Source organism: Stylophora pistillata, chromosome 8 (assembly GCF_964205215.1).
Source record: "Stylophora pistillata chromosome 8, jaStyPist1.2, whole genome shotgun sequence".
Classification (NCBI taxonomy): Eukaryota; Metazoa; Cnidaria; class Anthozoa; order Scleractinia; family Pocilloporidae; genus Stylophora; species Stylophora pistillata.
The window spans coordinates 22,538,784-22,564,793 of NC_142526.1; the positions used below are offsets into that span (position 1 = coordinate 22,538,784).

Genomic DNA, 26,010 nt, shown 5'->3' on the forward strand with positions numbered 1-26,010 from the left:
TTATGAACTCTCCTTGTCTTGGTAAATTCTTTCCCGCTCTCAGGAGGAATATTTCACCTCTTATATACAAAAGGGTTACCTCGCCGGAATAGAATAATCCCAAAGAGAGTTAATCCAAGTACGACACCTTCTCTAAGCACTTCATCTCTCCATCCCCTAAACCCCAAATATGGTTAGGAAGTTTCACGATCATTTCGTTTTCGAACCTCGAAGTATCCACGAGCTTGCTGATTGTATCATGGTGTTACACTATTTTGGGAAACTAATTAAGAAAAGATGTGTTTTTACTGCCTTAAGGCAGCTTTTATATATACTATACCTTTTAAGGAAGATGCAAGGGGGACAGGTGATAAGTAATTTGTTGGATAAAGCCATAATCTAACTAGGTTATCAACTATGTCCCCGGACTTTCAAAGTTGTCACTAAAAAATTAAGAGCACAAATATTATTATTATCGTATTGCTCAGGGGAACATTCCTGTAAAGAGGTGAGCAGATCTGTCACCAGGTTGCTAGAACGGTTCTCACCAACTGGTCTTAAAGGAATAGGAGATAAATTGCTCCTGTCAGAAGATATGTGCCGTGCGTGCACAGTGCAGAGAAACAGTCTTATCACAGTGAATCAATTAAAATAAAATTGACACCATGATGTTTTGTTGCTCTTAAGTAACTGTAAACTGAATTGAGAGCATCAGAATCTTTTTTCTAATAATAGCATTCTCTGAACAAAAAAATGCCTTTTGTTCCTTGGATAGTCTTTCCTTTTGACTGACTACATCGCACCAAACCATATTATACATTACAGTTATTTTGTGCGAAACAAATTGTGTTGCACCCTTATTTCATTCGAAAAAAAAAAACCTACTGAAGGATCGAAAGTTTAAGCTAGTTTTTGTAGAGTTGTCATAAAAATGGAATCCATGCAAGTCAGGTTGCTTCCTAATCGTCTTACCCCCCACAGACTCTCGGATACCATAAGTAAGCTTTCTTTCTCCGAGAGAAAATACCCTTCTTTGCACCGGATATTTGACTGGTGAAGCTGCAATGTATTTTGATGTAATTTTATTGCCCCAGCCTCCAGAACTGTCCTTTCTGAACTAATAATTTCAACAACCCTACCTCTGCAATGATTCTGTTGAAATTTTTCATGAGTTATAGAGACGAAATCGAATAAAAAGCTATCATATTTTGACGTACTCTCTTTAAGCGTTTTCTCAGCTGTTCCTGATCGCCTTACCCTAAGAACACTTATTACTGCTTAACACCACTAAGTCGTACATCATCAAAACACCCACTCTGAGAGAATAGTACCGTCTTACGATCTCCTCTTCGTATGACAACTCTCATTCCTAAGCTACGGGATTTAAAACCCTGAAGGAAACGATCACCTGTCGGATAAAGAGGAATGACCAAAGAACCATTCAGTACTTCTTTTTCTTTCCTTTGTCAAAAAAAGCTTTTGTTTTCTGAAGACCTTTTAATACTGAACGAAGCCGGCTCAGCTGTAACACAAATTTCTTTTCGTCGGCAATGATTTTTTCTCACTACGTTCGTTTGTTCGGTTGAAGATGCAACGTCTTGCAGGTGAAGAGAACTTTAAACAAAATCCCCCTCGGAATGCTTGTGAAAAAATTTTCAAGGCCAATAGAGACGATTAAGGAGAACGTGCTCTCCCATACTCATACTGGTGCTCAGACGAGAAATTTTATCCCTTAAGAATATGATAAGTGTCCTGCAGATGTCCCTATTAAGTTATACTGACAGGATTTACTTGGAATTGGGAAGCATCTCATGCAGTCATATGAAATCTTTCGCACTAAAATATTTTGATGAAGCGGCAAACTTTTATTAAATTCATTTATAAGTCAGTTTCACTACAATGAAGAATTCCAATGAACATTCTGAATACGCTGAAGGTGCCTTGACTTATTTAAAAAAGAATTACAGTTGTTACTCTGCATTGTTGATATCGGTAACATTTCCTTCGATAAAAGGAAACTTTCGTAGATTGCATGAAGATGCTCTTATCAAGCATAAAGGTTTCTAGTATTTATAGTTTGCCCGCAGTACACAAAACTATTACGAATGTTCAGATGCACCCACATTCCTGAACAATCATGTTATCAAATTTCCTCAATAAGACGTTGTTATCCTCATGAAGTATCAAGAAAGAGATAGGGCGCCACTTTATTGGGACACAGCAGGACCTGCTGCCATCGGTTGAGTAACCCTCGTTCTTCGAATTCAGGATTGCCATCATCAGTGAATAATTCGAAGGGTTGCCTGACTTGCACTTTCCCACACACTTAAAAGCATTGAACCCCATAGGTGCAATGATTAGATCAAACAAGGTACTATTTTGAAGATCTGAAGAGCTCACATACATTGGCACCCTACGGCAAGCACCAGCTTCATCTTCTTTCTTCTCCAGAAGGAATTTTCGTTCTGTTTTCTTGCTGGAAAGAGTTTGAATCCGGACTTCATTGTGCTTGTCAGCTGCTTAAAACAAGATGAAAATGAAATGGTGGAATTTTCGTTTCAAGACTTTTCTTGTTCGGTCTTTGGGACTTTTACGGGCCAAGCAGATCAAGTCGTTACAAATATTAAAGACCAAATTTCTGTATTCAATTTATTTGCTCATGGAAAACTGATTGCAAACGTGTGCTCGCCTTCTTAAAATTATGATGTACGTAGCGTTGAGAGCTGAGGGAAAATAAACCAGTAGAATTTCAAGCATATCAATCTTTTCAGAATGACAACGTTTTTTCATCAGGCTGGTACTTAAATGAAAACACAAGCAAGAGGAAATAAACTTTTTCACTTACATTCCCCGCCTCGAATCGAACTCGAAGAGTGCTTCTTTGGAACCATCGTCTCAGGTGGGTCTTTCGTCTCTTCAGAGCACGAAGTTTTCTCGAGACGGTTTTCATGAGCCATTCTTCTTCCAGACACCATCGAACTCAGCATGAAGAGTTGCAGTATAAAAAGGGACACCGTCGGTTTGAACATGATTACGAGAAAAGCAAAACTTCAGAGGAGTTTATCCTTCGAATACCTCCAGTTTATCTGATCAAAGCGGAAGGTGGGGTGGCTTTATGAAGTTCATTGTGCACTTGGGGAGTCAATCAAAGGTATGAAATTGCTAAATTCTTGTGCTATCAAGTTTCTTCAGTTCTGGTAAACAAAAGTAACTCGTGCTCCGAGAAGTGTCGGAGGAGGTCTCGCCGGAAAGGATCTGACTCACTGAGCTACTTGATGAATGAGGGCCACAAACATGCACAAACAGTTAACTTAGCGGCTATCTCCCCCGGCCTCTTGATGAAAAGCAGCAATTTAGGACGGTTCGGCCTGATAAGCTAAGGAATTGTGTTGTTTACGGCATGCACTAGGTGTTGACTTCGAAAAGGCGGCATGATATCACCGCAAAGCAAAATAAAAACAGAAAGACTTTTTATTTTTTGAACTTCACCCTTTATCTCTTCCTCTACTCTTAAAACAAAAGACCAGTGATTACGCGCCCAGGGAGCGTTTTACTGATATCTTTCGTTGAATTCTGTCAACCCACGGAGCGGATTATGATAGGGAAGAGAGCCTGCGCGAAGCCTGCGTTTCGTGTCTGTTGAGATATTATTGGTGACAATAGTCGTGATGCCGGCGTCCCGGCTCTGGAGCATGTTCGGTATAGGGGAAGCTTTCGAAGTGTCGAGAGTATAAAAAGAGATAAGAGACTTATACTTACCATCATTTGACTAGTTTAAATTCGGCTTTATACTTTTACCTTTCGTAAGAAATGGAATCTCACCTTGTGCTTATAGTTTAACTGATTCAGATCAAGGTGGACATTTCGTTTGAGGCATTAGGTACCGAGTGACTCTCTCCAGCTCCGTGTGATTATAAGGGAAATGAAAAAGATTGAAACTAATTCCGAGAGGACCTGGTAAAAACTTTAATGAATTGCAGAGCCTTGACTCTCAGGTCTTGTGGATCTAACCCCATCTCTTTCGCATAATCACATATTCCTAAGTATGGCTCGAAATCTACAAATTCAGAAATTACCACACATTGTCTGCTATTTATCCTTGGAAACTTGTTTCCAAGATTAATGTGGCTGCGTAATAGCCCATTTCCGAATTGCCTTTAGCCTCTTTTTCAAAGCGAGTCCTGGTGCTCATCCTTTCGTATGGTAATAAGTTTTCATTCACATGCAAATTGAACTCATTTTCATACGTATGGTTGAGCACCAGGCCTCGTTTTGAAAAAGAGGCCAAACGGAAATGACCTATTGATGTATTACAAATGAGACTGAACTTACAGGAGGCAAAAGTCATATGTCAAGTTTCAAGGCTGTCCTACAAAAGTTTTGCTTTCTCCTCAACTAAAAAATGCTGAACATCAAAGGTGAAAATCCTTCTTACTGTTCCCATTAGAGAAAATGAGATATCGAGATAACTTCCCCAAATATGATAAGTTGATTAGTACTTTTTCCGGTTCCTATTTGCGACACAATGTGGGGTCTTTCACAACGTAGAAATTAGAATGTATACACCATCCAACCTATTCGTCATGGCTGCTGAATTACTCTTTCCTAAGCTGGTGATTTTTGGGGCGTCAGGGCCAACTGGACGTCATTTGGTACAAAACGCATTGACAAAAGGTCACTTTGTGTCCGCTGTTGTGAGGAGTCCAGACAAATTCGACATCAGGTGTGCAAATGGACTCTTATTCTTCACTAAAATTTCTTGTATCGTGATAGGCGAACCCTTAAGAACATGGACGGTTTACTACTGTGGTTCTCAAATTTAAACATTCACAGCGGACATAACTGGTAAAGCAAATCGATAATAACAGATTGAAACAAATCTATCGGATTGGAAATCCATTGTACAGCACACGAATGATTTTAAGACAGAGAAACAGAGTGACTTGAACACAGACGTTTCCTTGTTTTAGAGTTACTTGTATGGGGCGCCAAATGTATTTTTATTATTTAGAGTGGTTATTTGTATATAACCAAAACAAGTATGGTTATATGTAAATAACCACATTGCGGTTTGGTTATTTAACCAAAACGAGACATTGGTTATTTAGCAAATAACCAAACATGAATGTGGTTATTTGCTAAATAACCAAAATTGCAAAGTGGTTATTTGCTAAATAACCAAAACTGAAAATTGATTATTTGCTAAATAACCAAAACTGAAATTTGGTTATTTGTGAGTAACCAAAACTGAAAATTGGTTATTTGCTAAAAAACCAAAATTGAAAAGTGGTTAGTTTGCACAAAATTGGTTATTTACCTAACCTGGTACGGACATGTAACAACCACATGGCCTGTTTTCCCGCTCATTTCCTACAGTGCATTACATGCGTCGATCTCTCTCAACATGAATAATAAGACTTTATTTATTGAGGATAGCACGTGATAGTGCACAAACACTAATAAACTTGTGGTCCTCTTAATTACAATAAATATATAAATGCAAATACAATAGAATCATTAATATATTGAAAAAAAAAAAAATAAATAAATAAATAAATAAATCCAATGATGACATGGTGGCAAGAATTTCTGCTGCAGTGCTAGTGTGCAATGCACTAAGAAATTCTCAGCAACAGGTATGTCTCAAGGCAGATAGCTGGCAGTGTGTTGTCTTTCAAAATGTTGAAATGTCTTGTCATTGTTATTTCCTAGTTCAAAAATAGAAAGAAGTCTTCCAAAATGTTTACTATCCTTTCAGGATAGTAAACAATGAGTTTGAGGGAGTTTGATGCTAGATTGTACCTGTAATTTATTTTTGGCACACCCTGGACTGCTGCAGACAAAGAAAAAAAGCTCTTGTTATTGTGTTGTGGTCTCTTGAGACTTATAAATAGAAATTTTGGACTTCTTTCTATTGTTGAACTAGGAAATAATGACAAGACATTTCAGCATTTCGGAAGACAACACATTGCCAGCTATCTGCCTTGAGACGTACCTGTTGCTGAGAATTTCTAAGTGCATTGCACACTGCAGCAGAAATTCTTTCCACCACGCCATCGTTGGAAGCCATGTTGAGAGAGATCGACGCATGCACTCTTTCCCACCAAATACACAATCATAATACCCGATCTTCATCTACTGGTAACTATTACATAAACTGTTCTAGGCTAAATCAACATAAAAACTCGTTCTAAAGGATTAGTTGTAAAATTTGGAATAGCATCCCAGGAAACTTAAGGAATCTTCCAAAACATATTTTCAAGAAAAAGATAACATTATTTCAAAATCTTCAACTTCAGGTTTGTTATGTTGACTTAGAACGAATACTCAATGATGTGTTGAAAGTTAAATCCAGTTAATAGTAGTGTTAATAGTATTGTTCTATTTATTGTCATGTGTTTCTGTTTCTGCATTTTTATTTCATAGTGCCATTTCTGCTTTACTGATTTACTATTTAATTTCTGTTTCTTGTAAGTTTATTGAATCTTTTGTTGAGCCCAATTTTATTTAAGATGTTTTAGCGTCCACACACTTCCCGGTGAGACTAGCTCTGCTATTTGTGGGTATTGTGTCATTATGCTAAGTGTCATGTCATGTCTGATTACAATAAAGTTGATAAAAAAAAAAGAAAAGTTGATTGCAATGCACTGTAGGAAATTAGCGTGAAAACAGGCCATGTGGTTGTTACATGTCCATACCAAATTAGGTAAATAACCAATTTTGCGCTAAATAACCACTTTTCAATTTTGGTTATTTAGCAAATAATCAATTTTCAGTTCTGGTTATTTACAAATAACCAATTTCCGGTTTTGGTTATTTAGCAAATAAACAATTTTTAGTTTTGGTTATTTACAAATAATAAATTTTCAGTTTTGGTTATTTAGCAAATAACCACTTTGCAATTTTGGTTATTTAGCAAATAAACACATTCATGTTTTGGTTATTTGCTAAATAACCAATGTCTCATTTTGGTTATTTATAAATAAGCAAACTGCAATGTGGTTATTTCCATATAACTATACTTGTTTTGGTTATATACAAATAACCACTCTAAATAATAAAAATACATTTGGCACCCCATACACTTGGATATGAACTTAAAGCACCTATGGGAAACCCCACGTGATCATAGCACCTCAATACTCCTTACGTCTTTTTCCTTTTGTGACAACCTCAGACCATTTTGAGAGAGAAAATAATGAAGATGAAATCACCAGCTCTGATGACACACAACTATCGTATGTAAGGTTTGTACAAAATGTTCTCGTTTCAACTTAATGAAATTGATTTGAAACGTAGAATAAACAGGTAATGAAAGCAAAATTTTTTTCAGTGTTCTTCGGTGATTAAGTGAAGATACCTTCAAACGTTCTCAAAGGAGGCGGTGTCCTAGATCTTCCACATGCCATTTTGGCCGTTTTTACGATTGCCTTTCATCTAATATTCACGATTATGAAGTACAATTTTTTTTATGTATAACAGTTTTTAAACAGCCTTTCACGGGTAACTCATATGTCGTAGCTGTAGTATTTATTTGCCTCTTTGATCGTTCATAACAGCGTAGAAAACTGGTTTACTTGGCCATACTAAGGAAAAGAGAAATCTCTTACACGTAAGACGAACCAATAGATAACATTATGATGTCTTGGAGGAACGAAAATTTACCATTTTAGTCAAATCGTCATCTGCTTTTCATTCTCAGGCTAGATGTGCAATGAATTCTGAAGTAGTCTAACGCAACTAGCTCTCACCTTTTAATCTGCACAGCCCAAGACTTAGTAGCTTCTAAACAATGATTATTACCTTGTGCATTTTGTTACACAGTCATGAAAAGTTGGAAGTTCTTAAAGGAGATGTGTTTGACTCAGAATCACTAAATCCCATCCTTCAAGGCAAAGATGCTGTGTTATCTTGCCTCGGTGCGCATGGCACAAGTGTCTTTAAACACACAACCTTGTACTCAGAGTCAATGAAGTCAATATCAGCAGCGATGGAGAGGTATGTTTACATCTGAGAACATAAACAGACTAAGGGTTCTAATAAAGAATGGGTCAAAATTATCCATCTACATAAAGGGAATTTAGGACATAGATGAGAAAATGATACCATATGTTGCGTCGCACATAACGATCTTTCATGAAAACTCCAGGAAAAATCGCGAACCCAAAGCTTTCAATCCAGAATTTAATACACATCCGATAAGCCAAAGCATCTCTCGCGAATGTGTCAGAAGAGAGGTCTGGTGTTTAGAGTTAATGTGATAAGCACTCTCCAGGAAACATAAGCCTGCCAAGAAATATTATGACATAACCAAAGTAAGGTGCGCGCTCTGATTATATTTGCCCACGGGTGTACACTGCTGACCTAAGCAAATGCAAAGACTAATTTTCGCGCGCTTGTTTTTTCTGCAAGAGAATTTGCTACAATGTACCGATGTTATGTTATGGAACAAATGGTGAACACTGCAACGTACAATATTGAACAAATCGTGAATGTTGAACAAATCCATCGTGATCAGACAGAACGAGCGTGTGAAAAGCTAGTCAATGCATTTGCTCACGTCATACTTTGAGAATATCATTTTGTTTCCTTGTCTTCTATTGCATATTTGCACTAGGCAAAAGTGGCACATTCATCTTTATAGAAAACTTAGGATAGTTTACTTTCATTTGTTATTTTCTCCGTAAAGGAATAAAGTGGAGAGATTAGTGTGCGTAACATCGTGGGGCACTCGGAAAGAACCAGGAAATCCTAAAATAATGGAGTACTTGCTCAAGCCGCTGATAATGGCCGGATTCATACATGACATGGCGCTGATGGAGAGGATGCTAATGGAAACAAAGTTGAACTACACCGTTGTGCGTCCCCCAGAATTAAAAAATGGTGGATTAAATAATAATCTGTGTGATTTGTAATTGTTGTTGTAGGCTTGACGATTCGTAGAGGTCCAGATTTAAGCCTTGCCTGGCTCTGTATATCCAATAACTTTTCTACTTTTTCCACCCTGGAGTATACACTGTTACTAGAAAACTGTCAGGTACGGTGGGGCAAGTGGGGGGGGGGGGAGGGTCACTGGCAATGTCATAATATCCAATCCAGGGTAAGTTAGTAGTACTGTTGATAATGGATATTGAACTGAGTGGGGTGCAATTTGATCTGAAAACCAAGATTCAGTCGCTCTATAAAAGTTTGTTTTAGTCTGCATAATTGATTTATTGATTCAGTATATTTAGCTGGTTTGTATAAAGTTGCAAAAGTTGTCTCTCATTTCCCTGCAATTTGATTGATTTCATTAAATAAGCCTTAGAATTTGATTAGTTTTTGTGTTGTAGTAAGGCTGTCTCATTGGCTTTGAAAAAGATGCGATTTAGAGCTTGTTGTGTTATAGTGAAGCTGTCTCATTGGCTGGGAAATAGATGCGATTTAGAGCTTGAAATGGTACGATTTGTGAATAGATCGCTCCGGTGAGAGCCAATCAGATTGCAAGAGTCATAAATGATTTAAAAATGGATCAGTGCAATAAATCGCTTAATGTCTCAGTAATCGTGACAACCTCCTCCAGGTTAAGTTACTAGGATTCCTTCTGCTAAGCTGATCGACCTTTTAGTGTCTTGGAGAACTTAGGATCAGGGAAGTTACTAGCTCGTTAGGTGCCTAAAAGGAAGAACATCCACTTATCTTTTTAAAGCCCAACGCACTAGTCGTGCGGAACCAGTCAAATGATAAAAGATAATACCACTCGAGGCTAAATTTGTAATTCCTGCCAGCACGAGATCCATAAGGCTTTGTCTCCTCGTTCAGGTCCGGCTAAAGGAGATTACGCAGTGCAAGAAGGGCAGATTGTCCCGAACGCGTCATGGTCTATACCAAGAGCCGATGTTGCCGAATTCATGTTATCGTCGCTTAATACCCAGGAATGGGACAGAAAGTGCGTGGCCATAGGCAGGAAGTCGTGACATGTGATATGAATGGTATTTAAAGTATCTAACTGATTATTTAATACCTTTATAAGGAAGACTCCCTGTCAGTCAAATCAAGTAATAAGGGTCAAGGCCAGGGTCAAAAAATAGACTTTTGTTTAACATTAAACAGCTTTCCCTTTTTTTTTTCTTTCTTTCTTTTTTTTTGTGATTTCTTTTTTATTAGATGTTTGATAGATGACTGAAACTGACAAACAATATCACGGATAAAAATACGCCACAACATATCCAGGGTTTAGAAACTGATCTGAGTCATTTGACGGATAGTACACGTTGGCGCGCGCTGAAAAATGAAGGTGAAAATCATAACAGGTACTGCACTAGGTTATCCCTTTTGTTAAATGGAGAAAGCCAGCAAGTGACTTTATTTTCCTATGAATTACGAGTTTAAAGTCACCATTCCCACTGACTGTTTCGTATTGATACGAAGTCACGTTTTCAAGGGAAAACGACAGTGACGGCAGCACAGAAGGAAAATGGTATTGTCAGAGTCATTCGCGAATGCGGTTCAGCTTACGAGATTCTATAATTTCGCACAGTGCACGTATTACGCTAATATAAATGTACAGTATAAGATGTCGTTGCACTCTTTATTGTTAATATTACTACATCAGGTCTTCCTGTATTATCGAGTTATCTAAAGTACTTCAAGTATTTACTTTGTGTAGTGCTAAAGGACGAGACCACTGTAAACCGTTCCGGGGAGTGTTCTTTGAAGTAAACTCACAGACTTTGGTTAAACGATTAGCGTCTCTCTAGCGAAAGCTTCCCAGAAACATGAAGTTTAATTATGCCCATACAGTGCACTCCAGAAAGGCTCCCTATGAGGTTCTAAAGCCTTTTTTTCACGAGACGGGATCTCCAATGACCCAAGCGCCATCGATTTTTTAAAGCTTTGAAGGGTCACGTTTGTTTTATTAGCCACTGCCGTCTCTGTAATGATGAACTTGCTACGATTGAGTTCCATGAAACCGGCTGAAATGCAAACTGAATTCCCTCGATCAGGAGAGCGGCCTGTTCAACGCGATGGGTTAAAAGATGGGTGAATAGTAACTTTCCGCCCCAAGCCTCTACCGCCTTCTTCGAGCACCCAGTTTACAAACAGTACGCCCAATTTTGTATTTACAACGACACGGTTAAAAGGAGTTCAATATTATCCACTTTATCTCTATATATCCAAAACTTCCGTAGTCTCGTGGGTTTTACGAAACTCATCGGAGAGACTGGTGGGCGCCTTGGAGACAAACTCAGAGCACTTACCTTCTCTTTGGTCAAGACCTCGCGACCAACAGCATTGTATTTTAGAAGGGCTTTCATCTTTAAACCCATAGATTTCGCCTGAACCGACTGTTCCTCAACAGAATCTGCAGTGAAGTGAATGCTGCACAGACAGCTAGAGTTTGCTGGGTTCACAAAATCGGATCACGTGTTTTTCACGGCTCTCGTCCTGGCGAAATAAGGATCTTCGGGCCATTTATGAAGGCTTACTGCATCGCTACGTGCATTGAAACATCCACCGGCCACACATCGTTGCGGCATTATTGTATTTTTGGGGCGCTATTTTGATTTTGAAGAAATCCCGGTGCTCCTTTGTAAGAAATCTCATCGGAAGTTGAATGAGTTCTCCCTTCTACGTCACTTTCGTCGGGAGGCAAAGCATCTAAGCTCCAACCGCGCGTTGAGAAAAGTTTCAAATTTAAACGAAAACTACGAAAGATTTACCCTTTTTTTTTTTTTTTTCAGAAGATCTGTTTTATTTAAGTTGTTGTCCGTCTTTTCTCAAAAAGTTATTTCAGGCGAGAGCCAACGTGATCAGCTGACTCACGATTACTGTCACGCAATATTTTTCTTTATTTTCTTTCTAATTAGCTGTGGTGTTCATAGTCAACTTAGTTGCGGAAAATTGTAAAGAGCAAGTTTAACGTTGAATCCTGGATAAACTCAAAACATCTTTCGTTTCTAGGGATATGTTCATTAGCGGTGTGACTAAGTGCCCAGTAGCCGGGCACGGTCTCAAATAGACTAAATGCCCGGCGCTCAGAAATCTTTACAGAATTTCTATTGAAAGGTTCTAATTTTTTTAAAAATCAGATGTTTGTTAATTTTTTTTTTTTTAGTGGACAAATTCTGCGAGCTTGTGCACTGTATAGACCCCACAATACCGCTCGGCCAGCCACGATCTCGAATAGCCTAAATGCCCGGCAGTCAGAAATATTCAGCACACGAATAGCCTTTATGCCCGGCTGTCGGAAACATCCCTCCGAATTCCGAGGAAGTACAGAAAACCTTTTTCACGGAGTATAGGTTTAGACAGCTTGTTTCGTTTTACCGCGAAGTTAGAGGGTCTCGAAAGGCCTAAATTCCCGCCAGTTGGAAATGTCCCCCGAATTCCGAGAAAAGTACAGAAAACCTTTTTCATCACAGTGAAGTTGTACTTTTATTCAGTGTAACAGGGCCTCGGGTATTTAGTCTATTTGAGACCGTGCCCGGCTGAAATATTTAACCCTTTACACCCTAACATCCGAATGCATATTTTCCATACAGTTCTCTATACATTCCCTAAGGTGCTGACAAAGTTTGTGATCATTTCCTTTTTTCTCATGATCTTTATTTTATTCAGGCGTTTCATTGTAAGGAGAAAGTAGATGCCAGTCTCTGTCAGGGGTTAAAGAGTCAGAGTGTCGACAACCGAGGGGAATGTACCACTGTCCATTTTCCACCGAATAAACAGATTAATTTTTGGAATCGCTTTACATGTCTAAACAAACATTTAATATCAAGTTAGGAAGTTTGACGCAGCCCCAAACAGTTTCTTTAGAAACTATCAACCTTTATTCATTTGTATTTTGATTGCTGCGACCACTAACTTTTGTCTTGCCACCGACGCAGCCCCAAACAGTTTCTTTAGAAACTATCAGCCTTTACTCTTTGAGATCGTGCCCGGCTGCCAGGCATTTGGTCACATTTATTTCGGTACTGCCTCGGCTCAGCGCTGAACTCAACTTTCATCACAAAAGGGGAAAAAATGTCAGATCATCGGCGCAAGTTATGCTTCAATCGATTCATATGCAGAATTGAGAGTCAAGACCCGAAAAACTACCTAACGTTTCCAATCTCGGGGGCACTGTCAGGAGCTTAGAGGTTAACCCAGTTTACTCCACCAGGAAGAAAATATCATGACGTCTCGAGTAGCTTCTAATGATCGTGTTCACAAGGCCAAGCACGTTGGGCAACTCTCCCGACCCTTCAATCAAAAATTGTCTTAAAAGCGAGTTTGTTAAATCCTGGTTGAATTTTTGGTAGGAAAAAGCTCTAACTATCGCCTGTTTTATTCCACCTTCTCCAAAGCCGACCTGTAATATCTATTGTCAAATGCAGTGGAACCTCGATTTAACGAACCTCTACATAACGAAGTCCCCGCTATAACGAACGATACGTTTCAGCCCGGCTTAAGTTACAGTAAAATGTATGCCACAGAACCTCAATATAACGAGCCTCGATAAAACGAAATCATCGTTCTAACAAACACAATCCAGAAGCCCAAACATAATATACAGATACCCTGATATAACGAACAAATGGCAACACCTCACCAAAGACAGATGCGAAACAGACTACAGTGCAGTACTGTACAGTGGTGTTCTTTTGTTTAAAACTGTACACACACTTTATGTTCATTATGACATATGACAAGTCATGCACAAAAGAAAGGGAATTTCCGCGCTCTTTCTCTTAAATGAAAGGCGCATTTTAATGAAATGTTTTGATTAAGCGTCTAGATGACCAATTTTAGTTGTAAAGTAAAGAATGACAAAAAAATAAGACCATTTTCATGGGAAGAATTTTTGATTGGGCGCCTTGATTAGTAATTTTAGTGGTGAAGTAAGGTTGGTTTTCTTTTGTTTAAATTTTCTATTCTGTTAACGTTTTCAATATGGTATTTGACAAGCCAGTTGCAATTTTTAAAATTTGGTTGACCCGTTTAGTTTTCGGTGCTGTAGCCACAGGGAGCCCAGACAAGCGACGAGTCTGGTTGTTTATTCGAAATATAAAGGAATGTATGGGAGAATATTGAGGTGTCTTATTATCGTAAACTTATATCATGAAATGTCTGAGTTAAAGCTCAAAATAAATGTAAACCTACCTCACTTGCTGTCTATTGTCGTTTCTGTGGCTCTAAATGGCGAATTTGAGCGATTTAGTGGGTTTTGCGTCGACTGTAGCTGGTACATTCACTATAAAACAACGGTCGGCTACACAAACAGATTGTATGGGCCCCCTGTGGTTTATCAGTTATTTTTTTAACAATTCACCCTATTTGGTGTCAAGATGATTTAAATGACAATTGCATGCCACTAATTTGACATAAGGTCGTAACAAGCTCGTTCGCCGAGGTCACTTTGAAATCATTTCGGTAGCTGGCGCATCGAGATGATTCGCTCTTCTTGGAAAAAAATAACAGCAGAAGAATTCGTAGATATTTTCCTTTGAGGCAATCTTCAGATGTCCTGCAGTGTGGCTAATGACAGACACTGATCCTCTCGATTAACTGAAATATTATCCGGCACTGAAAAAAGTCCCTGCGATATGTCGGTGCGGTTTCTCTTTGTATTCCAGGAGTCCGTCTCATCAGATTGGCTAAAGTTTGCTGTGATTTCAAACGCTCTCTTTGTGATGTAGAGGGGTGACTGCTGGCTATTCAAAAACTACGCTTATCAACCTCAAGAAACCTGCACACGGAAAACGAAATTCTTGTTTCCTTGATCTTCAGCAGCAAACTGAAAGGTAGATGATTAATCCTACATAAATAGGAGTCGCTGAGGTGTTCGCCGATTTTAGCTGATCTATATTTCTGATTACAGGGAATAAATGGCCTCTGTTCCTATAAGCCAAGCGTACGTGCAACGGCTCACGAAGAAAACAGAGCGTGAACTGACATATCGTAATATGCAAATACAGATTGACAAACATGTCAAAAAACGTCCAAAGTGCTTTTTTCAGAGTGTTTGCTTTCTAGGGAAGATTTCAGCAACCTGCCAAGACCAAGCGGTGAAAATTTATATTGACAAAAATGTCACCTAAGCTCAACAGTGGAGGCTAAAACTCAAGAAACAAAAAGATTTGTGTGGATATTTTGCGTTACGGCGCTTTTCACTTTTTAGACAGTTCGTGTGGCTTTTGCGAGTGCTTTATTGTCTGAAGGGAACGCTTCGTTAAGTACTACTACTGCTTAATGAAAGTGTCCATTATACGAAATTTGTTTTTTTTTTTTTACGTTTTCTGGCTGATAGCTGTGTTTAAAATGTAAAATAATCGACCTTAGCGCCTAAAGAGCAAGTGCTTAAACGACATAAACGTCCAATACCAACTGGTGCTAAGAAACGTCTCTATGAAGCATTCATATTATCACTTATTATATGGCTGTGTCTCACAAAGACTGGGAACTACCGAATTCACGAATTTGATTGGCTGAAATCAATATTGAAAGCGGTCTAGATTTTCCCATCTAGACCAGCATCTAGACCGGTGTAGAAAAAAAAGGGTACAAAGAATATACAAAATTGGCATTTAAGACACAGCCGTATAATAAACATCTTATTAATCGAGCTAGGTCGGTCTGTATGGGAGAATCTTGACCTCGGTCGCTGGTACAGACCTCACTGCGTACGGTCTGTACTGGCAACCTCAGTCAAGATTTAGTTCTTATCAACCGAGCGGGAGGTCTGTATGGAAGAATCTTTACCGAGGTCAAGATTCTCCCCTACAGACCGACCTAGCTCGGTTAATAAGATGTTTATTATATGGCTGTGTCTTATATGCCAATTTTTATATTCTGCACCTTTTTTTCCTAGACCGGTCTAGATGCCGGTCTAGATGGGAAAATCTAGACCGCTTTCAATATTGATTTCAGCTAGTGAAATTCGTGAATTCGGTAGTTCCCAGTCCTTGTGAGACACAGCCATATAATAATCTTCCATGCAGACCTCCCGCTCGGTTAATAAGAACTAAACCTTAATTATTGTTCTATCATCTGGAATCACTGCGGCAAAAAGAATGCTGATAAACTGGAGAAAATTAATGAGAGATTTCTCCGTTTTGTCTTCAATGACTTTCACAACACTTATGATAGATTATTGGATTACATTAATCAACCCTGTTTATAAGACCGCAGATTACATGATATGTTGACTCTTACTTATCGAGCCCTTAATGGTAACACCCCTGTATTTATGAAGAATCTACTCAATGAAAGAGATATTTCTTACAACCTACGTGGCCAACGTCTTCTTAATGTCCCCAGGGTTAATACTACAAACTATGGCTTACATTCTTTCCGTTATTCAGCCAGTAAACTCTGGAACTCGTTACCAAACTGACTTAGAACCGCACCTTCGACGAAAGCGTTTAAACTAGCTGTGAATCAAATTAAATTTAATCGTGATTGTTGTTCTTTTTGTAATTTAGCTTAAAATTTTAATATCTTATTTCTATACATAATTGTTTAAGTCTATTTAATTTTTACTCGGGCTTTCGTGGGAAAGCCCGAGTCTAAAAATACAAGCCGTTTTAATTGGTCGCCAAAATTCAAAAGGGGGGTCATGGTCCCAGGCGTTCCTTGCGTAAACCGCGGAAACTGGGGATGAGAGTGCGATAACTTGTGTTAACGTGAGCTCGCGTTTGGTAAACAGCGTAATTTACAGAATGCTGTGTCTTATGAAGAATCCTGTCTTATACGCTCATCCCACATGAAAACGCACACGCCGTTCGTGGAAGGCCCACGCTAAATGATGTTGTTTTCGGAATGGTTGTTTCGGAATGATGCTGTTTTCGGATGTTGTTTTCGGAATTGGCCGGCCCACGAACTTCATTGCTTGAAAGCTAGCCAAATGTGGCATGTGGATAGTTCATACTTGTTCTCACGAGATAACAAATGAGCCACATGTGAGTTCAAACTACGAAAATACTGGAAAAACTGTGAAGGCTGATTTAACAACAGACTATGATGCCGAGACGAACACCTCGCTGAAAAGAATCAAGAATGTTCGTGAACAACTGTAATACTGACAGAAGCAACTTAAATAGTAAGGTTAAATGTATAAACTTAGCACGTCCATTAGATATCCTGTTTCTGTTACTGGTTTATATTTGGTTATATTTGGTTTTATATTTGGTTTATATTTGTAAAGTACGATTTGGTATTTCGTACTGGTTCATGCGTTAGCGTGCGTTCATCGAGACTTGAAGCACGCGGGAAGTTTGGAGATCACGCTCGACGCGCAGGTGAGAGCAACTCTGGCTTCTTGAGTGCTTTCCAAACTTCCCAAGTGCTTCAAGTCTCGATGAACGCACAGCTGACACATAAACCAATTTTTTTATCACATTTCCAACGCTCTCGTTTATGAATAAAGGGCAGAAATTCCCTCTCTGACGCCTCAATGCAATGCGTTGTTTATTTTGTTTCGGAAAAGTATTTCGCTATACTTCAATGATCTTGTCTCAGATTGGTCAAAAACTGACAGGTGAATTTATGCGTGGAAATGAAGTTTGAGTTGCGAAACGAGATGAAACCGTTGATTGTTTTGTTTCCCTTTCTCTGTGTTCATTCTCGGGAGTTAAAAAATCCATTCCCAAAGAAAAATAGGCAGTCATCTTCATCGGCTTCGCTTGTTGCCAAGTCTAGTTTAACTTTTTTGCGGAAGTTTTTCCCCTTTTTTAAGAAAAAAAATGCTGAAGTCACTCGCGAGAAAAAAATTTTTTCGTGAGGCGTTTGTTTGCTGACGAAGCCCGAGTGAACAGCTGAACGCTCCTCGAGCGTCTAGTTATTTTTTATATCATCGAAGATATTAGCATAGTTGTTTGCTATCTGTAATTCGAAGTTAGATAAAGGTTTTCACTTTCACTTCACACCACGACATGCAACGCAGGCTACAAACTCTATACAATTCCAGCATATTTTCTACTCACCAAAAACGCTCTCAAAATTGCCCTTCTACATAAGCTGTAAGAAAGAATGAGGTTTCCATTCACGAGAATCCTCAAATTTAGCGCGTCAATGCGTAAATTTCAGCAAAAGACATTCTATATTCGCAAGGGAGCCACAACTTTACGCATCGTCTTTGCCCACGCACTGCGTATGTGCCTCGGTTCGGAAAAGGTACCCTCAGGGGAGGAGTAAGATACTCATTCCTTCAAGAAATTTCTGTTCTCGAGTCCGATAAATTGCATTTCGATAGAAAATAAGCATTTTATATTTATTAATCTTCTACCATGAGTAAATTTGTTTTTATTCGAGAAAAAACGAACCTCACATAGACAAAATTTATTTCGTAATTTTACCCTTACCCCACCGTAGCTAGTGATCTTCTTTACGTCTTTGTTCAGTGATTTTCCCGCGCAAGTTTGAAGATGGCGTTGAGAGAAAATGGCGGCCAGTCCATCAAACGGACAACAAAACTTCCAGCAAAGGTTGTGTTAATTCACTCAAAGGACCTGGTAAACCTCTGTGATAAACTTCCTAAGGTACCTAACCGGGTAAGGAAATTTATTGTTTCGTTTTCAACACCGCTGAATATTTACAACGGCGTTGCTATGTTAACATTTTATCGGTTGTCTTTTAACTTGATCTACAGGCAATCAATCTGAGGGAACTCTCTTCTTATGTTTTCTCTCTTGCTTCCAGGCATCGTTAACTCATACTTTGATTATAGCCTATGGACTCTTGGAAAATACTAGGTAATTAAAACTTTCATGGTAGCTTGGAAAGTAGAACTACTTATCAATTGTTCATATTCGTCAACACTATTGTACATGGATCGTTAAACTATTGCCTGAAATCAGCTTAAAATGTATAGGCACTCCTTGTAAGAAAAAGTGTAATTTTGCATGAAACAAGACTTAGAAAAAATTCTTTATTTTGGGTTACGATAGGGTTTTTTTTTCCTCAAACTGAATTCCAACTAAAGGAATTTGAAAATATAGCTATCATATCAGTACCTGCTCATCAAGAAACAGGTCTTTCTTGTATTCATGATAAGGTCTATTAATTTGTCTTTCATTAATGTAGTTAATTTTTCACAACAATCATAAACATATCATCATGAAATAATAATTATTTTTATAACTAATTTTGGTTTGTAAATGAACAATTACCACTTTCCTTTATCAGTTGTCATGTTTTCCACATATATATCCCTGTGTAATTTCTTCCTTTGCATTATTGCTTTACCCTTTACTCTCTAACATCAATATGCATGTTCTCCATACTGTTCTTCGTACATTTACTAAGGTGCTGACAAAAAGAATTTGTTTAACAATCAAGACCTTTTTAAGTTGGTGATCATTTCCTTTATTCTCCTGACCTTAATGTGTGATTCAGGGGTGATATTGTAAGGAGAAATTAGATGCAGGTCTGACTCTTAGGGGTCAAAAAGTTAACTGCTGGATAAGTGCATCACCTGTATTGGTCACTTTTAAGAGAAAACACTTCCCACGCCAGGGGTGTGTCTATGAGAGCACTTTGAATGAACAACTAGTGGTAAGTAATTACTACCACAGCATTTCAGTTGTTTGGATAGTGAGCTACCTTGTGCAAGTTCAAGGATTTGAGTGCAAAGGTAGATGGTAATTAACTTAGATGTAACTGGCTAGAAAGCCTGACAGATCTCTTTATTATGGTATAAGGAGCAGTAAGTATTGCATTAATGTGTATTGACCAATGAAATCATCCAGTTGATGAATTCATTCACAATCATTAGACAAGCAAAAACAAAAGATTAGGCAAGCACAGGGAGCTTACAACACAAACAACTGCACTTAATTCTGGTAGGGTTTCTTATCAACGCTTCTTTTCACTATGGTATGATCAACACTCACAGTCAGGTTTGTGGAATATCTTGTAGGAATGCCTTTGCAATAACGTATCCCATTAATTAGATCTACAATTTAGTTGTCCTCATGACTCCTGGATAGAGTTAGAACTGTACAACCACTCCCCTGAATAATCGCTATAAGGACTGGGAGGTTGTTCAGCTTGAGGCTAATCCGGTGTAAGGGTTTGGGATTAGCCCATCAACCTAAATTTAAACCTGTTTTTTTTTTTTTTTTTCACAAATTATTTGAATAAGCAGAATCTAATTGCTAATTTGATTTTTTTTTTTTTTTTAACACACACACATACATTTACCAGCTGTGATAATTATGTCTAATAATGTTAAATTTTCGGTAGAATTGTTGAACCACGGCAAGCCTCAGCACACGAGCTTTCAGCATTTCACTCTTTGGACTATGTTAAGTGCTTAGAAAAGCTTGCAAGCAACTGTGATGATGAGGAAATGGAAGAAACAGCTGCTGAATATGGCTTGGGTATGTAAGCAATCAAATAATTCATACTTTACATTGTATCAGGTCAGTGTTTTAGGATCAGCAGAAGACCTAGTTAAAAAGAGGAGCTCTCCTCTTATTGATAGAGCCAGGCAACAGGTACTGCACAAGAGTATGTTTGAGAGTAAAAGCAAAAAAAAAAATTGTTCCAATTCATTTCTATTTTTTTGCAGGGTTTGACTGTCCCTTATTTGATGATTTGTTGGATTGCATGTCGGTTATTGCTGGGGGTACACTCACTGCTGCAGAGATGTTGAACAAAAAGGAATGTTCCATAGCAATCAATTGGCAAGGAGGCTGGCATCATGCCCAAAGGTATCAAGAGCAATTTCTGTTGTACCCGTTCAAGCAGCTTTCAGGATTTCTTTGCTTTTTATTTTCTACATTTTGTTGTTTTTGTAAATGGTGTTTGATAGTGACCAATTTGTGACTATGGCAATCATTTTTTTTTCCTCACAAAAGTAATCCAGCTCCATAACAAAAAGAGAAGTTACAGATATAGGTTTTGGTTTACCCTAAATTTCTCCTCCCTGTATAACTACATTATTGCTAAAACCTGTAATGAGAATAGGAAAACTTATCACCTGCATGTGTAGAAGGCCCAATATTGATTAATTTAGTAACCAAAATATATAATATGTTTAGCAGCTGGAGGTAAATAGTAAAACAGGCTCAGGGAGTTAAAGGTCTAGCAAAGGATCAAACAACATGGCATTGCTTGTCAAATTCCAAAGACAATTTCAAACAAAGCAGGGGATGTAGGTTTCCTTGAAATAAGTGAGCAACTTGAATTATTTTTGTTAGGAATGAAGCATCTGGATTCTGCTACATCAATGATGTTGTCCTGGGAATTTTGAAGTTGAGAGAGAAGTTTGACAGGATTCTTTATGTTGACATTGATCTTCACCATGGAGATGGTTTGTAAATTATTACAAAGTACCCTTGCAAATTCCAAAGGTTCGACATTGCTTTTTCAAATGATTTTACAGAGATATTCATTGAAAATTTTGTTTGCAGGTGTTGAAGATGCTTTTTCTTTTACTTCAAAAGTGATGTCAGTATCATTTCATAAATTTTCCCCTGGATTTTTCCCAGGTAATTTGTGACAATCTTATTCCTTTGTGTGCATCCTTGTCTTTTTCATCCTTGCTGTATGAAACTCCTGTATGTTGGGCCTTGAGCTACTAATGCATATCATCAGTCCACTGCCTAAGTCATGTTAATATTGACAGAATTGTGCCTCCAATTTTTCTTATGTTATACAGTTAATGAAAAATATTTACTAGGTTTGTTGTGTAAGCCAAGGCTGTGGTCTGAGAAAAACTAAAGACAGCCCACTGCTCTGAAACTTTGAAATACAGGATGCCCAGCATATGCTTTTATATGAAAAAACTAAAATCCAAAGTTGCCCAAGTGCAAAAGTAGGGTGCCAGGGGGCCACCGGGCACTGCTAGACTGCAGCCTTAGTAAGGAAAACTACATTTTAAGGGCAAAATAATCGCTCCAGAGTTAGCTAACAGTTAAGGTTAGGAGTATAATTATAATTATTTTATTAAAATCTGGATCCTTGGATAATGCAATTCAAGACTTTTATTGGCTTAGCCATTATGAGCCAGTATACCATAATCTACAAATATGGTAAGCATTAGCTTAAAACCAAAAGGGAGCTAAAAAATCCAGTTTCTTCTCACAAAATAATAATTTCCTGGGGGCATTTTTAATAAAACAACTATTCCACTCGCGCTTGTTGGATATGATATGATTATAGCCAACTCGGCGCTACGCACCTCGTTGGCTATCTATTATCTCATATCCAACACACACTCGTGGAATAATTGTTAAATACTACTATAACTATATTATCACCAAAGAGTCTCCGTGGCCCAGTAGTAGAGCACTGGAGCGTGAAATCCAAGTTTTGTGGTTCAATTCCTCATGGAGACTCAGAATTTTTTCTTTGTCCAACACTTGTGACGAGACGAAAAACATCTTTCTCTATTTCTTTATGGAGCTAAAAACTTACTGTCTTTTTATTCTATAGTCACAAAATATGATACTATCAACATTGTCCATCCTAGCAGTATGCAGGACATGTCATATATGAACTTCGTAATGGGCCTTGCTCACAATAGTCTCTTTGGCTCAGTGGTAGCTAGAGCATTAGGGCACGAAATCTTTGGAGGTTCAATTCCTTATGGGGACTTAGAATTTTTTTTCTTTGTTCCATGCTCATGACAAGATGAAAAATGTCTTTCCCTATAATAATAGTGTTCAAAATTTTTTTATGCATTTACACCTGCATAGGCACAGGTGGGTGTCATGATGTGGGTTTAGGCAAAGGAAAGTATTACACAGTTAATGTACCCCTCAAGGATGGAATTACTGACAAGCCTTTCATAGAAATATTTTCAAGGTAAGCAACACTGCAAAGCTTCATAGATTTTTGATTGACAATCAACATGTTCACTCTTCAATTTTTTCTAAGAATTATAATTTCATAGGTTCCTTCAGTAACTGTCAATCTGCACCATGTCATAACATCCCACATGACCTAGTGCTTAATTTAGCTCCTTTGGTATCAGAGGTTGTTTCAAAGGACCTTGGCCTGAGACAAAAAAAAAATTTACTCTAATCACTCTGTAGTTCCCCTCACTGTCTCTCATGCTCCTAATCTGTACCTCTGATTATTTCTTTGTTCTGTCATTTTTTTTGTCTAATAGATTTAATTTCCTTGCTGCACTCTGTAGGGTCATGTCAGAAGTTAAAAAGAGATTCAAGCCAAGCATAGTTGTTTGTCAGTGTGGGGTTGATACACTAGCTGGTGATCCCATGGCCTCTTTTAACCTCACTCAATATAGCATTGGAGAGTGTGTGAAATACCTGATGGAATGGAACTTGCCTTTGTTATTACTTGGAGGAGGTAGGTCATCTGGCTGGTTTGAGGTTTAAGTCCTCTCAAGGGACCCAGAAGTTTTCTTAGTCCCATGTTTATGACATCTATGTAACATCTTTCTATGAAGAAAACTATCAAAAGTCTTTGCATTCCTGGTGACATCATGATTAAGAAACTGTCACAGGCCAGGATAATTTGAATTCAGGCAGAAGTGTCATATTCAGATGTTATGTTACTGTGTTTCCTTTTTAGGAGGGTACAATGTCAAGAATTCTGCAAGGTGCTGGGCATATCTGACTGGTGTGGTTCTAAATCAACAGTTGTCACCTGATATCCCAGAACATGAGGTACATATAACACTTACAGCAATGGTAAAATATACTTTTGTTGTCTTAAAAGTTAAGTAATTTATCCACCCAGTTACATTTTAAAATATTTTCTTTTGCAGTATTTTCTGGAATATGGACCTGATTACCAACTCCATATTCCTGCAGGCAGGAGAAAAGATATGAACACCCCAGAAGATATTGCAAATCTTCTCAACACTGTAACAGGTATACAAAGTACAAACATTTATGTATCATTCAAGTTACAACCACCATAAGGTTTGTGTCCATCTGAAAGGCAACCTGGAAGAAGGTAATTGTGCATAACAATGCAGGGGTTTCATTAAGGGCTGGGCAGCGGGCAAATTGACCGGTCGCGAGGACGGTTTTGCCCACCTGGTTTGACAATCTGGAGAAAAGTTTATCTTAACGAAGTTCAGTTCAAAAAGGTTCAGTGGCCCGCCTATTGAAACCAGTTACCCTCCTGCTGAAAACGTTCATGAAACCCTTGACAATGAAATGTTTTCTAGAGGCGAGATTTTAACCACCACAAAAAATTACAAAACTGATAACAATGTTCCAACTTACCACATGACCACCAAACAAATGTCACCTAAATGGTGTCTTTCACAGTGAGCTCAACAGTCAGAATTTTTTTCTTCTCACCATGACAACAAAAAATGGTCGCACCTTGTAGCACTGAGACTGTATCTTTGTTTGTATATTCTGCTTGTTAGTTTTGTACTTTTAAAGATTGATTTATTATATAAGATCCAAATCTTATTCCATTCAATTTTCAGGAAATCTGCAGAAGATTAGATGACAAATTTAACAATAATTAGCGCATGTGGATTTTTGCCAATGGACAAACTTTATCAAATTTTTGAATAATGTTTATTTTGAGGTAATGCATTTTTAATTATTAGAATGCTTACCAAGAATTGAGACAATTTTGCGAAATAATTTGCCTTTTTATTCTCACCCTGTAAAATATTTATTGTGATATTCAGGCAGTTGTTGGAAAATATTTTGTTTCAGTCTACTTTAATCAAGAAATCATTTTTGTACTGCAAAAACAAGAATTCTCTCTGTAAAATATTTCAAGTGGAAACAAGTGCTTTAGATAAGAAAGGTTGTTACATTATAAACTTGTAAATGATTTGTTTTCCACAGCTGGATATTAAAAGTGTGGTCATAAATAACCCATTGACACTTACGTGTAACACGTGCCGACGAAAAGTCAAAATTTTGGAGAAACCAAGAAGGCAAACACAATGCGCAATAAATTTTTAAAAATCAGCTTTTCCAAAAAAACAAGCTCCAGTGAAAGAGGACTAATTAAAGAACTTATTACCGGCGAAAAAAGCGATAGGTGCATTTTACGTTTTAACTCAAAAATCAAGATGAAAGATAAATATTTTCGCATGTGTGAAAATGGGCATGTGGTCATGGGTTCTGTCCTCGTGTACCGGTTCACAAGAGCCAATACAAAAGACCAAACAAAACACAATAGCTAACCGATAACTCCTAAACAAAGAAAGAACAATGGTAATTCCCTTGTGAACCGGTACACCAGGACAGAACCGGATCATGTTTCAAAAGGGAATATGCAAATTTGTCCGTGAGTGAAGAGATCTCAAGTTCCATGGAATCTATCAATAGGAAGCAAGACTAAAATGGCCAAGAAATATTTTGGGACGTCAGATTTATTCAAAACAGTTTTGATTTGCTGTTATAAGCGAACAACGTACGAATTTCTTACGTGCACAAAGCCCACGCGGTAAAATTCATCATGCTTAGATCGATGTTTACTTGCCTTCATGGCCAGAGTTGCGCAGCGTTATGTTGAAAATTCTGAAAAAACTTCGATTTGAGGCAAATTCTTCTATTAAACTAAACTTTTTTAACACATTGTTACTCGAACGTAATATTTACCGGGCCAACGAATCGTCAAATTGTCGCCAGGCCCTGCTTGAAGTCCGAAAGTTCGGTTTTCACTTTACGTCCATAATTCGCATCGCTTCAGGAATCGTAGTGTCGTTGACTCGAGAGCTTATTCTGTCACTTTTAAGACCTGGATATCCATTCTTTTCCAAGCAGAGTATTCTATGGCATTGTTACTTTACATTCTGAATTCCACAAGGTCTAACTCGATTGCAAATGAGCGAAAAATACGACCTGAAAATTTTGAGGGTCGGCAGCGTGAACTCCATATTTTCAAATTTGATCATTTAGTGAAGACGCATAGAATAATGCCCCTCTAGTACCCCCTAAAGTCGACAAAATATATGCGCAAACAACGGATTCTGATTGGCTTATTGATCTCCAAACTATAGAGGAAGTTTGGGGACAAAACTCCACTTAGTAGGGGAGGTAGGGGGAAAGCGTTCTCGCGCGAGGTTCGGGCGGTTCAGGTGTCAATGTGATAATTATATAATGTAATAAAAAATAA

The 26,010-nt window shown here is 38.1% G+C and overlaps 3 protein-coding genes and 1 long non-coding RNA gene across 7 annotated transcripts; 2 read left to right on the forward strand and 2 right to left on the reverse strand.

The window, feature by feature from the left end:
- Positions 1 to 1,821: 1,821 nt before the first annotated feature.
- Positions 1,822 to 3,233, reverse strand: LOC148725510 (bone morphogenetic protein 2-like). 2 transcript variants are annotated; one of them, XM_088730861.1, is made up of 2 exons: positions 2,825 to 3,233; positions 1,822 to 2,498 (listed from the first exon to the last, which is right to left on the reverse strand). In XM_088730861.1, exons 1-2 carry the CDS (start codon positions 3,006 to 3,008, stop codon positions 2,089 to 2,091), a joined length of 594 nt encoding a protein of 197 aa, XP_088586987.1. In that variant the 5' UTR covers positions 3,009 to 3,233; the 3' UTR covers positions 1,822 to 2,088. The 2 variants fall into 2 exon arrangements, with proteins under 2 accessions (XP_088586987.1, XP_088586988.1); XM_088730862.1 differs by having other exon boundaries at positions 1,822 to 2,495; positions 2,825 to 3,227.
- A 1,289-nt stretch (positions 3,234 to 4,522) lies between these two features.
- LOC111325299 (flavin reductase (NADPH)) lies at positions 4,523 to 17,396 on the forward strand. Of its 3 annotated transcripts, none has more exons than XM_088729208.1 (5): positions 4,523 to 4,702; positions 7,804 to 7,977; positions 8,669 to 8,862; positions 9,781 to 9,950; positions 12,580 to 17,396. In XM_088729208.1, the coding sequence occupies exons 1-4, from the start codon at positions 4,536 to 4,538 to the stop codon at positions 9,933 to 9,935; spliced, it is 690 nt and encodes a 229-aa protein (XP_088585334.1). In that variant the 5' UTR covers positions 4,523 to 4,535; the 3' UTR covers positions 9,936 to 9,950; positions 12,580 to 17,396. The 3 variants fall into 3 exon arrangements, with proteins under 3 accessions (XP_088585334.1, XP_088585335.1, XP_088585336.1); XM_088729209.1 differs by lacking the exon at positions 12,580 to 17,396 and adding an exon at positions 10,126 to 10,703; XM_088729210.1 differs by lacking the exon at positions 12,580 to 17,396 and having other exon boundaries at positions 8,669 to 8,837; positions 9,781 to 10,703.
- Positions 17,397 to 18,357: 961 nt separating this feature from the next.
- On the forward strand, positions 18,358 to 24,760 carry LOC111325297 (histone deacetylase 8). Its single transcript, XM_022929106.2, has 11 exons — positions 18,358 to 18,491; positions 18,640 to 18,692; positions 20,185 to 20,321; positions 20,513 to 20,654; positions 21,144 to 21,256; positions 21,357 to 21,434; positions 22,644 to 22,752; positions 23,087 to 23,259; positions 23,485 to 23,579; positions 23,681 to 23,786; positions 24,359 to 24,760. The coding sequence occupies exons 1-11, from the start codon at positions 18,366 to 18,368 to the stop codon at positions 24,379 to 24,381; spliced, it is 1,155 nt and encodes a 384-aa protein (XP_022784841.1). The 5' UTR covers positions 18,358 to 18,365; the 3' UTR covers positions 24,382 to 24,760.
- Positions 21,912 to 24,362, reverse strand: LOC148725511 (uncharacterized). Its single transcript, XR_015990218.1, has 2 exons — positions 24,147 to 24,362; positions 21,912 to 23,351 (listed from the first exon to the last, which is right to left on the reverse strand). It is a non-coding gene; the product is annotated as an uncharacterized LOC148725511 (long non-coding RNA).
- Positions 24,761 to 26,010: the final 1,250 nt, after the last annotated feature.